At 37.1% G+C, this 16,373-nt stretch overlaps 1 protein-coding gene across 1 annotated transcript in view; it reads left to right on the top strand.

The window, feature by feature from the left end:
• ZNF277 (zinc finger protein 277) overlaps window positions 1-11,404 on the top strand; it is a 57,102-nt gene extending 45,698 nt beyond the window's left edge. Inside the window, exons 7-12 of the mRNA XM_049814224.1 lie at window positions 162-294; window positions 7,320-7,387; window positions 8,560-8,656; window positions 9,185-9,227; window positions 9,853-10,027; window positions 11,053-11,404. Coding sequence (XP_049670181.1) covers window positions 162-294; window positions 7,320-7,387; window positions 8,560-8,656; window positions 9,185-9,227; window positions 9,853-10,027; window positions 11,053-11,245 — 709 coding nt within the window. The 3' untranslated portion in view covers window positions 11,246-11,404. The remainder of the gene's footprint in view (window positions 1-161; window positions 295-7,319; window positions 7,388-8,559; window positions 8,657-9,184; window positions 9,228-9,852; window positions 10,028-11,052) is intronic.
• The last annotated feature ends 4,969 nt before the right edge of the window (window positions 11,405-16,373 follow it).

Below are 16,373 nucleotides of genomic sequence, written 5' to 3'. Positions count from 1 at the left end.
TAAGATTACATTGTACCTTTTTTTCCAAATAAACTTTCATTTAGTTTGCTCTCTCACATGCTTAGGATTAATCTTACTGTATATATCTCCAGCTTATTTAAGGATATTAGCTTGTACTATTTTCATTTTAACATGTTGACCTATTTACCTTTTTATCTTAGCTTGCAGTGTTTATACTGTGAAAAAGTCTTCAGAGACAAAAACACACTTAAAGATCACATGAGAAAGAAGCAGCATCGCAGAATCAATGCCAAAAACAAAGAATATGACAAATTTTATATCATTAATTACTTGGTAAGTGGTTCTATGAACAATTAGTAAATTGACTAAAGAGATACAGACAATATCTTGTTAAAAGTGAGTAATTCCAAACCAGCAATTAGTACAAAGGTCAAAAAAATCAAGTGAAGGACTCTTAAGAAAGATGCTCATTTATGGTATGATATTCTGGATAATTGTTAAACTAAGGAATAGTAAACATTTGTTGTTGAGAATTGATTTTGAGAGATGCAAGAATGCAGCTTGAAGAGACACTAATCATGTCATTAGTGCTCAGTCTCTGCTTAATAACCAGAAGGGAAAATGAGATAGAGTAATGAAGTAAATGGCGGTCTAACTTGAATGCTATTGGCTTTGAGCTTGTTTTCTACAAACCTGAAGCTGGAAGTGCTCTTCTGAGTATAAATTAAATGCAAAGAGGAGGAAAATGAAAGATACATAGATGAAAGAAAAAGTAAGTGTTCTTTTTTAGCCTCCAGGTAGGTGTATGTTGCTAGGTATTAATATTTTTTATCTCAGACCTTCCAGAGTGTGTATGCATGTGCATGTAACAGATTTTCACATGCTATCTTCAACCCAGGAATATAGGACTTACTTCAAAAGTTGCTCCATTCTGTCCCAGAAATAACTGTATTTCACCTGAACTAGTCTTTGTGCCTGCTACTTATGTTAATATCCAGGTTATAAATAGGTATCCTTGACTGTTTTACCTACTCTTTCACTTTAATTTCTCTCCACAGGTTTTACTCTAATACTAAAAACAAAAAGTTGTATGTTTAATGCTCTGTCAAGTCCCTTCTACCCAAGATGGAGTGAATTTCCTCTGTGATCCTGTATACTTTCCTTCTAAAGATCAAAGATCTTTGGCCTATATTTTCTTTTCTAGATATTCAAATATCACTGCTTTAAAAACTGACCTATACTTGCTGCATAGTTGCGAAAAAGTTGTGAAGTTCTGCAGGGTAGATTTTCTTAGCTCCTCAACAGAACTGAGCATTCACTTCTTCCTTCCAAGTTAATAGACTTGAATTTAACTTTGTAATTGTTTAAGTGATTTTAATATTTTCGTTCCTTGCTGCTAGTCCTGCAGGTAATCTTATGTTTTCAGAACACAGCATCCTCTTTAAATTGCCTTCTGTCTCTGATTTGCATTCATTGTTCAGATTTTAATCTGTCCCAGCTTTGATTGGGAAATTGAGCTAGATGACTGCCCAGAAGCACAGAGAGCCATGTGATACTCCTTCAGAAATTTGAGACATGCAGGGAGGTCATAACATCAGTGCAGACACAGTGGCCATGTCATTTTAATAAGGAGAATATGCCAAAGTAAATATAATAGCAAGACTAATATTGGTATGCCTAACCTCTTTTCCCCCTCTCTCCAGTTGCTCCAAAACTGGTGGCCTTGTCCACGCTGTCTACTGAGAATGATCTGTGGCCTGTATGCTTCCTGAACCACATCCAAGCATTGTCTGGGTAGCGCTGCTGGCATGGCCACAGAACATGCAAACTATTAAACAATATGGGCAATTACAGGACAGTGCTTAAGTCAGGGCCTTGTTCCTCTTTAGTTATTGCTGGTATTCTGGGCAGGATTTTGCAGAATAACTTCTTGTGCCAGCTTGAACCAATTCAGGTGTTGATCACTTAGCATCACTTAGAGATGTACTGTTCAGGTCCTTGCTATTACAGGCAGAGGATGGTAAATATAATTCAAATAAGATATGTCAAACCACCAAATTGTTTGAAATTGTGCAGGGGGGTCTGCATGTTTAAGGTTTTTACAAGTGTGCTGTCAGTGCTTCTTCTGCAGCATACTTTGAATGATCCCAATTCTTTGGCTCTATATGGTCTGCTACAGCCATGTTTTCTTCCACACGTTTTGAGTTGTCTTTCACTATGTTCTTTCTGATCCTTCAAACTGTAGCCACATCAGACCTGCTGACATTTCTTCTTTTAAAGAAAGGATTTTTTGGGAATAAAGGATTAAAAACAGACTAAAAACTCTGTCTTAAGCACTTCTAAAATAGTTTGCTATAAAATGTGTATTTGCACACTAATGTTTTACGAGATTAAATTTTTCATTAACATGAAATTTTTAGGATAGTTTCTACATAGTAGAATGTGTTTGCTTTCAAAATAGCCTTTCATAAACGCTTTATTTTTGCACAAAGGAGAAAAAGATTAAAAGGAAGAACTTTAATTTGTTCACTGGGGGTTCAGTAGATTGGCCTTTACATGTAAGGAGAAAAAACGTTATTCTCTACTGCACATATGTAGTCTACAGTAGATTATATTAATGTGATAGGATGCTTTTTTTTGAGCTGAGTCTATATTCAGTGTATTCTAGATGTTACGCAAGGTCTGCTTTCTGTAATGACTTGATATAGTGATTTTGCTTCCTTTCCCCCAGGACCTCACAACTTACTAGAGGATATTTTTTCTAATGTGTGCTATCAAGCTTTACTGACTTCTCAATGAGTCTTAAAGATCTGTGCTTCACATTGCTCTAAATGTCCAGGAGAATTATACAATTTCACAGACACAGACATGGATTACATATCTTATCTGAAATGACAGATGTACTGTTTCAAAATTTACTACTGAATTCATCTTGACCTAAAGATGTAGGTGTACAATTTATCTGGTTTTTGTATGTTTTCACAGAAAAGTTTGAATTTTGAGAATGTAACAAAGATCTTTTTATATGCCAGTTTGATCAAGTTTGTTTTCATCATAAAGAGACTGTAAGACCAAGTAGGTCTCTAATGATAAACATCAATATTATCAGTCTTATCCACTTTACTTTTAGGATGTGCACCATAAAGCTTTTCTATCAGCAGCTGGGTCTTAAGCTATTTAAAATGGATAGTTCTTTATTACAACCATCTTACAGACATTATTGTCCCTTTTTTATAATTTTCCATTACATAATATCTTTACCAAGCACTGTGTAAAATAGTACTGTTAAGCTGGAACTGGCAGTTTCCTTTATTTTGTGGCTTTTGTACTCGGAGGTTTTAAGGGCTTTTTGTTCAGATGTCCTGAGAATGTCTGCTGAATTGTCTCATGATCTTCTGGCCAGTTCTTACTTGTGTTTTTAAGCTGATGGCAGAGCTCCCACTGATTTCATTTAGAGCAGTAGGCTTGCCTGCCTTCTTCCTTTCCCTCCATTCTGCTTTTGGCTTCGCTTGTGTTTTTAGTGCAGTTGTGAGGATCTGTTTTCATAACATAACTTGCATTTTATGTTTGTGTGTTGGTAATTCCTTCCCCTAAATTTCCAATTTGGCATAGCAGTGGATAATATAAGTGCAAATTCCTTTGTAAATATTTTGGTATTCTGAGACTTTCTATGACTTCTGTCATGACCTACAAGCTGGTTTGATTTGTCTGTGCCCGTATCATTGACATGTTCTGTTGCTCTCAGGTTAGTGTTAAGATAAATTACATGTGATCTTTAGTAGGACTGGAAGCTTTTTTTGTCATGTGCGTGATAGAAACCTTTCACAAGCAAGTATTGAAAGTTTATTATTAGATAGTTACATTGACTTAGAGTGGGAGTTTTGCAATTATGCAAATGACTTGAAAAGCAGTGGGGTCACTTCCGCGGTGGATTTGGAGGTCTTTTGTCAATATTGTGTAAGTGTGGAAGATGATACCAATCCTATTCAGAAAGGCTTGAAGTATAAATTGAAAAAGACCACCTGATAGTAAAGGGTGAAGAACTGAGCAACAATGCATCCAAGATATATATGTAGGTTACCTTACCTTTCTTTTCTCCAAAAAAACTTCCAACCTAATTTTCTTGTTTCTGTGCCTGTGTTAGCCTGTGGCCCCATGACTCACCTTGCACAAGGAGCCAAGTGAAAATGGAGAGGAAAGAACTTTGTAGGCTGTGGTGCCTGCTGGAGGCCATAAAAGAACAGAAGGCAGTATTAAAACTCTCTTATTCGCAGCCCAAGGAAGTGAGGCAGACCCAGACTGACAGGGCCTTCCCTTCTGTGTTCACCTGATTGTTATCAGCAGCACTTTAAGTGTAGAGTATCCTTTGTAGGAAGCACAGATGTTTATTTTCAAATTGACTAATGGCATGTATCTGTAGTAATGTAACATTACTATAGTGAATGTGCTTATGACTAAGCTAGACAGCTGAAAAATGGTACTTACTACTTACTACAAAACTTGTTTCATAAAGCCTTTACTTTTCCTCAAGGATAAAAAAAGATGTTTTCTCCTTATTGCCAAGCCCTAAATCATTGTTATCATCTGTTGGGGGCCGGGGGAAGAATGTTTTGTTATGGGGGTTACTATTTTTATTTAGTTTGTTTTGACTTACGCAGTGTATATTTTCTAAAATAGTAAAGGGAAACCCTTCAGCAGTTGGTGGTAGTTCAGGACTTAATAAAATCCCCCAGATGGGGAAACGCTTCATATTGAAATTCATCCAGTGTCTATTAACTGATGTTGGGGTAAGACCATCTCTTCTATGTGATAAAGCGTCTCGAGTTCTGCAGCAATATAAAACAATTCAGATGATCGCAGTAAGTCAGGTGAGAAGAAGGGCAAGAGGAAATTTGCAGGGGAAAGCAGCATCTGTTTGGAGCTTCTGAGCTCCACAGGCCTGGAACTCTATTCACATGTAGTTCAGTAACTGCTCTTTTGGGAAAACTGCTTGAGATACCAGCTGCTGTTTCTAGTTTCTCCCATCTCAGCACTTATCGAGTTGGGGTATATTGCCTCAGTGAAGCACACAGACCTTCTCCCTGTAGAACCTTTAAAACTGCACTCAAGTTGAGAAGGTAAATTGTCGGTGAGGCAATTCACCTCTATGCATTTAGACTTCATTTTGGAAGAGGAAATAATCAAACTAAACATATTTGCATGCTCTCCTCTCTTTTCTATAGGATCATCCTCTCTGTGAGGTACATAGCAAGTATTTAAAATAAAAGTTGGTTTTCCTTGGGTATATAGCAAGGCCTGCAGTTTTTTTAATGATGCATTTTCTACTGTTTGAACTATTAACAATGTCAAGTCTAGTTTTTCCTCTGGTTTTGTTAAGAATTTCTTGGGAATCTCTAGAGATGATTGCTGGGAGCTTTTGCATCTTGGATGAAAGAGCAAGGGAAGTTGAATACTTAACAAAGGCACCCTTGGTCCCAGATGCCCATGAAGCTGTAGAACTGAAAAAGTGTTTTTTAAAAAAAAAAGAAAAATTAAAAAAACTGAAAGAGCTTTAAGAATTTTTTTTAAGAACTCTTTCCCACCCAATTGCTCAGCTTCAGTCTCTTGGCACTTTCATCACAGTGTCCCTAGTTATCCATTCACCATGCAATTTTCCAGTGACACAAGAACTGATTAGCTTTTTCCTTTTTCCTTTTTTTTCTCCTCTGAATATAAATAGATAAGGGAAACAGAGACCTCTTACAAGATCCTTCTCTGCCTTCTTAACTGAAACACCATAAAGAAACAGCAGCAATAACAAAGCTTGTGCGTGGTTTTCCCCTTTCACCTTCAATTAAAAGGTGAAGCTTATTATTGGCTGCAGTTTTGAACATAGTCTTTTGTGCACATATAGTTCAAGCTGGTAAGAGGAAAAATTGTGAGCGTTTGTCTTCATTTTGCGGTGGTGGTGAGCCACTATCCTCTCATTAAGGTGTTAACATTAACAGCCATAGGAAACTAGCGTGCAGCTGGGAGAACATGTGGTGAGAGGTGTTAATGGCTTCATGTTATCTCACAGTAATGGTGACATTAACGAGTCTCCCCTGTAACTCAGAGAGTTTACACACTACCATGTAGCATCACTGAATTAATTATGGAATTTTCATTCTATAATATATGATGACATTATGTTTAGAGCTGCCTAGAGACATTTGTTTATCGTTTACCTGATAGACACTAACAGCTTTCAAAATTCTCATTAAATTGTTATATGATGGATATCTTTTCCTTCTTTTTCAAACAACCATAAAGGCAATAATAACACTTGCTACTAAGGATGTTATTAAATATATTTATCAGAGGGAATATGTGAATGAAATAAATGAAAGAATGATCTTTTTATTACCTACCCTTTTTTTAATGGAGACAAGATCATCAACTATGATCTGTGTGAATCCTTCACTGCCATCAAAAGTATGAGTTCAAAAATACTATTTTTCTTACTGGTTAGTTTGCTCTTGTTTATTTTTAAAGGCAGGAAGAATCGGAGGAAAGAAAAACACTAGCTAAAGATCACTGCTGGTATTTCAGTAAAGTGCTTCAGCTTTTTATTGCCTGTTATTTATATCACAGTCATGCTGAGAGTGCTTGCCATTGTGCTGAATGCTGCACAAATGTATTCGGATATACTTTATGCTGAAGGTCTTTAAGATATAAATAAACAACACAAAAAGTAAAAGGAAGAATAGAACACCATGAATAGATGTGCTTACATTCACATCTGACAAGAGGATGGAAGAGAAACTCGAGTCTAGCTCAGAGATCTATGCCCTGGCTCATACTGTCTTTCTAGAGTATTCTCTAGCTAGGTTTACACCATGTGTTTTTACTGACATAACCTTGTACAAGGTGCGAGCACTGACTGGTGTAGCTATGCCAATTAAAAGTCACAGGTGTGATAGCTGCATTGTTTAAGCAGCATATGCTGCATGAAGGGCAAGGTAGGCAGATTGGATTGAGCAAGTGTGATGGCAAACTTGAGACAGTGGTAACATACCCACCTTGGGAACATCTTGGTAGTGTTGCAATGCTCTAGTTTTACAGAGAACTTGGATCCTCTTCTTGAGAGCTCTGTGCCAAATCATCTTTTTCCCAGATGCAGAGTGGGGAACACCCCATTAAAAGACAAAACAAATTGTTATTTTAAAAATTATTACTAAAGCAGTGTTGTATGACTACCTTTAACTGACAGAAATACCAGAGTGATCCAAAATAAGATATCGATTGTGACTTCCTAGGTGTTCATTCAGTTGATACATAAAATGTGATGTGAATCAGGAAATGTTTTTTTTCTTTTTCTTTTCTTTTTTTCTCCCCAGGAATTTGGAAAGTCCTGGGAGGAAGTGCAGTCAGAGGATGACCGGGAATTACTAGATAACCTAGAAGAGTAAGAGTTACTTATATGCCCATTATAAAGACTTGCAAGACTGTTGTTGAAGGTAGTTACAGAGAAAATGCTGTGCGTAGTTAGTACACGGTTAAAATTCATTTAAGCCAATCAAATCAACTCCAAATTGTTCTCATCAAAGACATTTCTCCACAGCAAGGGCTGTAAATTTCATATTTGAACCACAAGCCTATTTTTCGTTTGCATATAGGTAAAACAGCAGTCTTTTGGATTTGTAATGATGCAGGCAAAATGGTGGGTTTTTTTACTTTTGTACTAAAAAAATGGTTGAACGGGTTTTGCTCAAATTTAAAAATCAAGAGTAAGCATCAAATATGTCAGCATGAGAAAGAAATTGTATGAAAAAGTCTGGTAACAGGATCTTGAAGGAAATTCTCAACAGTGCTGATTGTGGGCAACATCCACCTCTACTCTGCATTCTTCTGCAGTCCAGGCCCTCAGATCACTGCAGAGGTGGCTTCCTTGGCTGTAGAGAATTGAATAAGCAGGAAGTAACTTGTGGGTATCAGGGCCCCTGACTTTCCTGGTTCTGTCTGTGACTTGAACTTAATTTTACTTGATTATACTTGGTTGCAGTAATACGTCTCTCTCTCAGCAGTATTGGAGTTCTAAATAGATGTGTTGGTAAAGTATTCTCTGTCTGCATGTCTAGATGTAGCATAAATTAGAATGTCTTTCAAGAATAATAATATTTGATAAGTAAATAATACTTAGAGTGAACTCTGCCTGATGGTTATGTCTTTGGCTGGTGTATTAAAAGATTAGAAAGTTATAAAAGAATTTTAAAAGACCTTATAAAACTAAACACTGAATGCAATATTTGATGACTTGCCAAACTAGAGAGGAACTGAAGTTAAGATCCTGTTTGTTAGTACAGGCAAATTCAAGTAGGACTTACTGCCTGTCTGCACAGGAATTACACAACAGTATCTGCTCAGTTATTCTTGAATTTGTAATTTTTTTAGACTGTAAAACAGATTCTAATTGTGTATCCAGCTATAAATCCACACTGTCTCTTCCACCCCTTTAAAGTATTCATTTTCTCTGGATTTAGTTCTAGCGCTGTGAATGCAGAACCTAAAGTGCTCTTTCACAGAATGTCTCATTTTTTTTCCACAATTAATTGAATCTTTTTGATTCTTAATCATAAGAGACTGGTCTGACTGGGAAGAGCATCCTGCATGTGCAGTTTGCCTGTTCTGTGAACAACAAGCAGACACCACAGATAAATTGTATCTTCACATGCAGGTAAGGCTTGTTTTAAATATCAGTTCTTTCATCACTTTAGAATTGAACAGTAAGATTGTAGCATCTTTGTTAAGATCAAATCAGCTGCTGCATTAGAATGCCCTCTTTAGCGCAGAACTGAAGTACTGCATGCATCTCCAGCATCTGTTCTTTAAAATATGCAGAGGAGTCAAGTTTTACATTGAGAGTATGACTAGCTATTACTTGTGAATGTGAAGACTGGAACAGACGATACAGAGCTCTTTATATAGCATCTTGAATATGATAGTGACTTGATAATTTAATACATTTGATGGTTAGCATCTGTGTTTCAATTTTAATAGTCTACTTAACAGGAGTGTTGCAGTTTAACAGAATACGAAAGTTTCTGATGAAACAAAACTTTTGAGAGTTTGTTTCATGTATTAGTGTCTGCATGTCTACCTGCATACGTCTTTGTCAGTCTATGAAAAGCTGAGCTGTTTTTAACTTGGAATAGTAGAAGTAGTGGAAATGAGAGATTTTATTCTTTCCTTTTTTTTCCTCCAGAAATCACATGGATTTGACTTTCCTAAAATAAAGTCAGAGCATGGTGAGTAAGAGATGCTCTAATTGTCAGCATTTGCCACTAGCGTGGAGAAAACCACATCATAAGAATAGTGGAAAACAACTGTATCAATTTGATTTTTGTTCAGATATTTAACTTTTCCATTATGGAAACTGTTTCTGCCAACTTATAGAAGAACACCAAGAACACTTCATTTTTCTGGAACTGTTGTTAGTGCCGAGGATGTATGATATTTTCTTTAAAACCATTGGATTCTTTTGCAGAGTAGCTTCTACAAATACCCACTGTATGAGTCCCAGGTCTGGCTGCTGGACCATAATAATAATAATAATAATATATATTATTATTGTTGTTGTTGTTAAGACTTGCTTGCAAATTAGAAGACTGTGCTCTAAGCTGTGTTTGGCCAACGTTTCCTTTCTGCTTTAGACTGAAAGGAAGCAAGGTATTTGCCATTTTTACATTAAAAGAAGGGCTAGTTCCCCTGCAGCTAGGAAAAAGCATTTGTTTAGTTAATTTGCTAAGTTACAGCATTCAGGCAGTGCTGGTCTTCAGTAAACCCTTATCAATCTTTATGCTTAATCCAAGAAAGCATTTGTAAATTAAGTCTCATGTTCCTCAAGTGCTTGTTTGCTGCCATCTCACCCAGGTTTGAACTTTTATCAGCAAGTAAAGCTAGTGAACTTCATCAGAAGAGAAGTCCATCATTGTCGTTGTTACAACTGCCAGGAGAAATTTCAGTCTAAAGGAGGATTGATAAGTCATATGGAAGAGATGAAACACATTACATTCCTGCCAGCCAGGTCTACATGGGATCAACCACAGTAAGGGCACACGTTTCTTCCAGCATTTATACTGTTACTTGATAATGTCTGTAAAACAGAAGCTGAAACCTCTGGTTTTTGCCAGTGCAACAGTGCCCTGAGCTCCCCAGCTCTACTGGCCCAGATAAAATAATAAGTGGTCTCAAAACTACTTAGAATTATAAATGCTTGTACTGTCTGAAGCTAAAATGAAAATGCGATACAGCTCTTCTAGTTGCATCCAGGATGCACTATCCCCATAAAGTGTTTGTACTGTCAACTCAGTATGCTGGAGAAGTTTTTTTGTCTTTTCCCTGTATTTGCAGTTGTGCAGTGAACAATGAAAAGCATAGATGGTGCCCTCAGAGCACTTTCCCTCCTGGTGGAACCAAGGTTGAATCTAGCACCAAAGTGACATCTCAAATGCCCCACTTGTAGGCATGAGATTTTCCCAGCTGTTAGCTTTCTACACAGATGCAGATCATGCCTGGGATGGGCATCTGGGACATATTTCATTGCTAGTAAAGATACACTCTGGGCATACAGTTCTGGAACCAAACTAAACCCCTTCTTTTGCATGTCTAATATAGATATATGCATAATGTCTACCTAACTTTAGGCATTAAAACAAGTTGGTTGTTTACCCTTAGTTTTCTCCATAGCAAATAGAGAGAGAGCACACCATAACACTGATTCAGATTTTAAGTAGGCTGAATAGGTCTGGGGGATGATGCCATAGGTGGTAAAGCACAGGGAGTGTTCTCACTCAAACATCTCAGTCATCATTTGTTGTGGGACAAATCTGGATCTATGGCCTCAGTTATGACAACATACAGGTGAAGAAATAGGGGGAAGTACTTGTCTGTTGCCAACTCTTCTGTAGGACTCTTCCAAGATCTACATGCTAGTTGATTTTTTGGGTGTGCTGTTTACTCATTCCACACTTTCTCATTTTTCCTTTTTTAAAATCTAATGTCATAAAATATGCTCTGCCTCTTTCAAACAAAATATGTGACACTCTAGTAATTATGCCTTGTTGCTTTCAGGTATTATTTTCCTACGTATGAAAATGATACACTCCTGTGTACGCTGTCAGACAGTGAAGATCTGATAACTGAGGATCAGAATGAAGATATCCCTGTTGTAAGTGAAGATATATCCAATCTCAAAGCTCTCAAACAGAGCAGTGTTTTAAACAACCTCCTGTATGAAGAGAACAAGAGTCAGGAGAAATTCTGACCTTGAATTACAGTTGCTGACCTTTGAGTGTTCCTTCTGCAAGACAAAAAAAAAAAAAATTCTTTCACTAATATTGGAATACAGTTTAACTCATAAATGTTTTCACTGGGCAAATATTACATGAATGGGAATGCTAAATAAAATTTAAGTGTAAACTTTTTTGGTTTATCTTCCTTTAAATTCTAGCTTTATTTTAAAATTACATGCTGGATTTTCTGCTTGGCTCTCCGAATACTTCTAGTACTATTTACAAATAGGATTTTTCATCTTTTTTTTAAATTTTTATTCTGAATACATCAGAATCGGAGTTCTATTTTAAGGCCATCTTGTGAAAGGCACGAACAATTGAGACAATATGTCTTGATATATGAGCCAATGAGTGAATCTTCTATGTGTTGGTGCTGTTAGCATACAGAAAAGAGCCTGAATTTAATTCTTGGTCTGTTATGTAATGCAAATTTTCCTATTTTTAACCTTAGACCTTCTTGAAAGCGAAAACAGATCTGTATATCTCTGTTATTCATCATCAATATATTAAGATATATGGTGTCTGTTCTGAAAACTGGCTCAGAAGCACTGGTAAAGCCCATGGATGTCTGACTGCATGGAAAGCTGCCAATCCAAAGCCTAAAACAGCATAGGAACAATTGCAATCTCAGTTGGATCAAAGATCCAAAGAATTTAGAGTAGACTTCTTGTGTGGTCATGAACTGAGATGCAAAAGAAATTACTGAGGGGATTGCAGACACATAAATCCAAATTAAATCCTCAAAATCTCAACTCAACTGTCCATTAAAATTACCATATTTCCTTTAATATTGAACTTTAAAGTCCCCCAAGTAATGAAAGGTTTTCAGCATATCCAGAAAGCACCTCAGTCTTGATAGGGCAAAGCAGCTCAGATCATAGGTCCTGCTCGGATGATCTTCTCTTTCTCCTCTGAAATCTTAAGTCACTCCAGAGTTCAGGTTTGACTTTCCATAATACATATAACTGCTTTCAAAACTGGCAGCACATTCTTTTTTCTTCTTTAGGTTGGTGTTCGAGCACTTGTTCAAAGTATGGGAGTCTCGGCTCAGTGCCCTTCCCTGCCTGGGAAGATTCAAAGCCATAGCTTTGCCTTTGCACAGCCCTCTTTACCTGAAATAGATTGCTGTCAATAAGAGCTGTTGTTTGTCATTATACAGTGATTGAGAATTATATAGCAGTCCCTGGGAGCAGGGGCCAAAGTTCAAATCTTTACCCATGTTCTGCTGTGCTTCCATATCCAGCCTAATTCATCCTGCAATACATTTGCATCAGTTTCTTTTAATTTGCATTGAACTTGCTTTCTCCTGGCATTATGCATCACCCAGTAGCACCTCTCTTTGCTTCTCCTTTCTTATTTTCTCTTGGGCCCAGGTGTTCTGGAGATGAGTTAGAACAACAGGATGCTGAAAATGTACTGAGGAAGACAGATCAGCCACTTAACTGCACAATGAAACAGAGACAGAAGCAATATCTGACTCTGTCAAGAGGAAATGGGATAGAAGTGGTTCAGTAGGTGCTGAGAATACAGACAAAAAAAAAGGGCGGGTGTAGTCATATTTCTGCATCGGCTTTGATTAAACTGGTACAAAAATCTAGGAGGAACAACCCCAGTATTTTTGAACTAGGATGTCTGACCATCTTAAATAAGCTATAGTCTGTACTTGGATTTGTAAATTTCTTAATCTCATACAGCAACGTTGTGGGGTTTTTTTCTCTTAAGTAATTTTCTTCCTAAGCAGTTATTTTCTTCCTAAAGTAGAAATTGATTCCAGTCTTTGCTTTTCAGTCAGATTCTTAGCTGAGGTGGGAGTAAGAGTTGATGGCGTTTACATTAATGATAAGTGTGTTGAGCAGTGGAAAAAATCAGCTAGAGAACTATGGCTAAATCAGCAGCACACAAATGTGTTTTATGACAAGCCCATCTCAGAAGGGCACATTAAAGGGAAGATAAAATGTTATTGATACATCATAAAGTGAAATTACAAAATGTTTCCTAATCATGAGGAATGTGATGCTGAGTCACTCAAATCCCTACAAAATGAAAACACGAGTGTTAATATCAGCAATATGGAATGACTGCTGTTCCTGGTTCTAACAGAAATTTGGAATAGCAATTGATCAGTATAGAATTAAGATCTTAAGAGAAATTGTGTAAATAACATGGATTGCTTGTCTTTTTTGAGTAAAGAGAAAAAGGTACTTAGGAAAAATTTATTATCAGCATATAACTGTTCATTGAAAATACAAGGAACATGAGCAGTCAGATTAGGGTTGACCTTGTTACTTCAAATATGAACACAAGGCAACAAAGTAGGTTTAAAGTCTCCATAGGTTCACAGAGAGAGTTGCTTACAGTTTCTAGAGTAAAAATTGAGCATCTTCATTTAGCACAACGTTGCTTCTAATTGATATTTTGCTGGAGCATACTGTATTTGTTCTTATAATGGCCACAATTTTCCATAAGTATTCTTGTCCTCTATCTAAAGCAAAGCCAACACCAGTGTCTGTTTTAAAACTGAAGTTATCTTTTTGTCACAAGTAGGGGGACAGTTATGACTGCATACAGTGTATAGGCCCAGCTACTAAATGAGCAAATATGTTCTTCTAACAAAAGAGCATTTTTGTAAGCATTACAACAAAAATAGTGTTGCCATAAGTCATAGAATGGACAGAGTTGGGGTTGGCAAATGCTCTTGAGAGAGTCAGATCAGGAGAATGAGTAGTGCTAATTGGTATGAAAAAGCTACACTAATTTAAGTCCAATGCACATTTCTTACCATAATATTTCCTCTTAGCCTAGATCTTGACTCCTTATACATACTCACTTTGCTTTACCTAAAGCTGTCCCCTTGTTTTGAAGGACCTGGGTAAAAGGAGGAAAAAGGCTTGTGTCCTGATGACCCATAATTCTTCCTGCTCTTTTTATAAATACCTTAATTATGTCTTTGATACTCCTCCACACACAATTTATTCTGTCAATTCTGTGCAGACTTAATCTGACTTAATGAGTTAATGGTCGTTGACTTTCATTTAAGATGCTTACTGTTTTCAGTTTCTGTATTACATTTGTCTGATTTGTCTGGCATGCTGTGAGAGAGCTGTCAGTGGATGCTCTCAGCTGGCTAAATGGTAACCGATGTGTGAAACACCAAAGTTAAGTCTCTGAAAACTCTCTCTTCTATGGTCATCTCTCAGTGCCATCGCTGTTTCTGAATTCCAGTTAGATCTCCACTAGTGAGCGAGCTGTTTGGTACAATATCTCTCTCTCTTTCCCATTTTACAGAGTGGTTGACCTAAATCTGACACAAGAAACTGAACTGTGAACAGAAGTAGAGTCACTTTCTTCCAGTGTTACCAGTCTCCATGCTCAGATTCAAGTCCATAGTGGACTTGGACTAGTCCTTGGCAACATCTACTATCCACTGCCATTGAACAGCAGCAAATTTCACAGCTTTGCTTATGACTTGGTGCTGTATTACATGATCTTGCATTATTTGCATTTTACTTATACATATACAAAGGCAAAAGAGAATCAAAGATCCCTGGAGTAAGGCTGTATTTCACAGAGGCAACATGAAAAATACTTTGTTTTCCCCAAGAGTTTTTGTTAAGTCATGATGCTTTCTGGGCCTTAGTTACAATGGAATAACCGAAGTGTCTAGGGGCAAATTGTGCCCTCATCTATCTCTGCCAGGTACATCAAACTTCATTAGACAACAACTGTCACATGGAACAGGTAATTTGTAACCCTAGAATTAATTACTGCTTCCATGTAATAGTCATTAGAATCAGCTGCTGTAGAAACACTACAGGCAACAGTGGTTGCATGAAGAACCTAGTTATGCAAAATTCATTCCTTTTCTCCATGAGCACTGAATGTGCTGTTCTCCCCAGTGGTTTGGGGTTTTTTTTTTCTATTGGAAGTTTTCTGCTACTAAGCCATGCTTAATTTGACTTCTTCTACCAGTGAAATTTTTAGTTGCTTCTTGATTTGATTTTACAGCTTTTCCCAGACTCTTGCTCATGAAGATACAGATAAGGTAACTATTTTAAAAATTACCACATAACCCCTTAGTTGAACTCACATTTGGTATTTTACATCCCTGATAAATCCACTCTTTCCTTAGGAAGAGCAGGGGAATTTAGGATATTTACAACAAAAAATACATCAGTTGTCTTTGCATAAATTTAGATAGAAATAAAAGTATTTTCCTTCCACAAATGTTCCTTGGAACACAGTTCTCTCCATCTGGTTTACCATCCCGAGACTGAGAAGCTGCCTATGTGTAGATTTACATATGAGCCAAATGTCTGAGCTTCCCTTATAATCAATAAATGTAGTCTATGGATCCTAGAGTCATTCAGCTCACCCTAAAGTAAACACCTAAAACTTTATTCAGTTTCTTGCCCATGGACATCTAGTGTTGTCTGAGATGCTTGAGAATATGGTGGTCTCCAGCTACTTCCCCTGAAGGATGCTGATCTATCAGAGGTCTTGTGTGAGTTTTGTCAATTGCATATGAGCATTTCAGATACCATGGAGCATCTCAGATGGCATTGAGCCATACCTAAGTCAAAGCAGCTAAATCTAGCACCTTTTGGCTGGCACGTAAATACCTCTTTTAGGCTGCATTAACTATAATTTAAACCTAGGCACCTATGTCACACCTGTTCCCCTACCTCTGGACTCCTAAATTTAGTTATATTAATTTAGAGCTGAATTCTACCCTACCATTATGGAACTCATTTAATCTGAAGGTAGATATCTACATGGATCAGATGATTTGCCTTCTGGAAAGGAGAACTAGCTTCAGTAGCTACATTGGAAATATCTAAAACTAGTCATTTAGTCTCTGCTGTTCTGTTCTCACAACATCTTTGGGGCTAGGACGGCGGTTACATTTTGGCACATAGGGTCACAGGTTAAATTATAATCATTTATTGATCATATATAATCATATAAATTATAATCTAAGTGTAGAAACCACTAAAATGTAGCAAAAGTACCCCACAAAACTTTCTTAGATGTGCTTCAGTGACTCAGGGAATCTCAGTTACAACCTGCTATTGAGTAGGTGCGTGTTAAACAGGAGTAGTC

Source organism: Accipiter gentilis, chromosome 11 (genome assembly GCF_929443795.1).
Source record: "Accipiter gentilis chromosome 11, bAccGen1.1, whole genome shotgun sequence".
Taxonomy (NCBI): domain Eukaryota; kingdom Metazoa; phylum Chordata; class Aves; order Accipitriformes; family Accipitridae; genus Astur; species Astur gentilis.
This window is presented reverse-complemented; position numbering and strand designations above follow the sequence as displayed.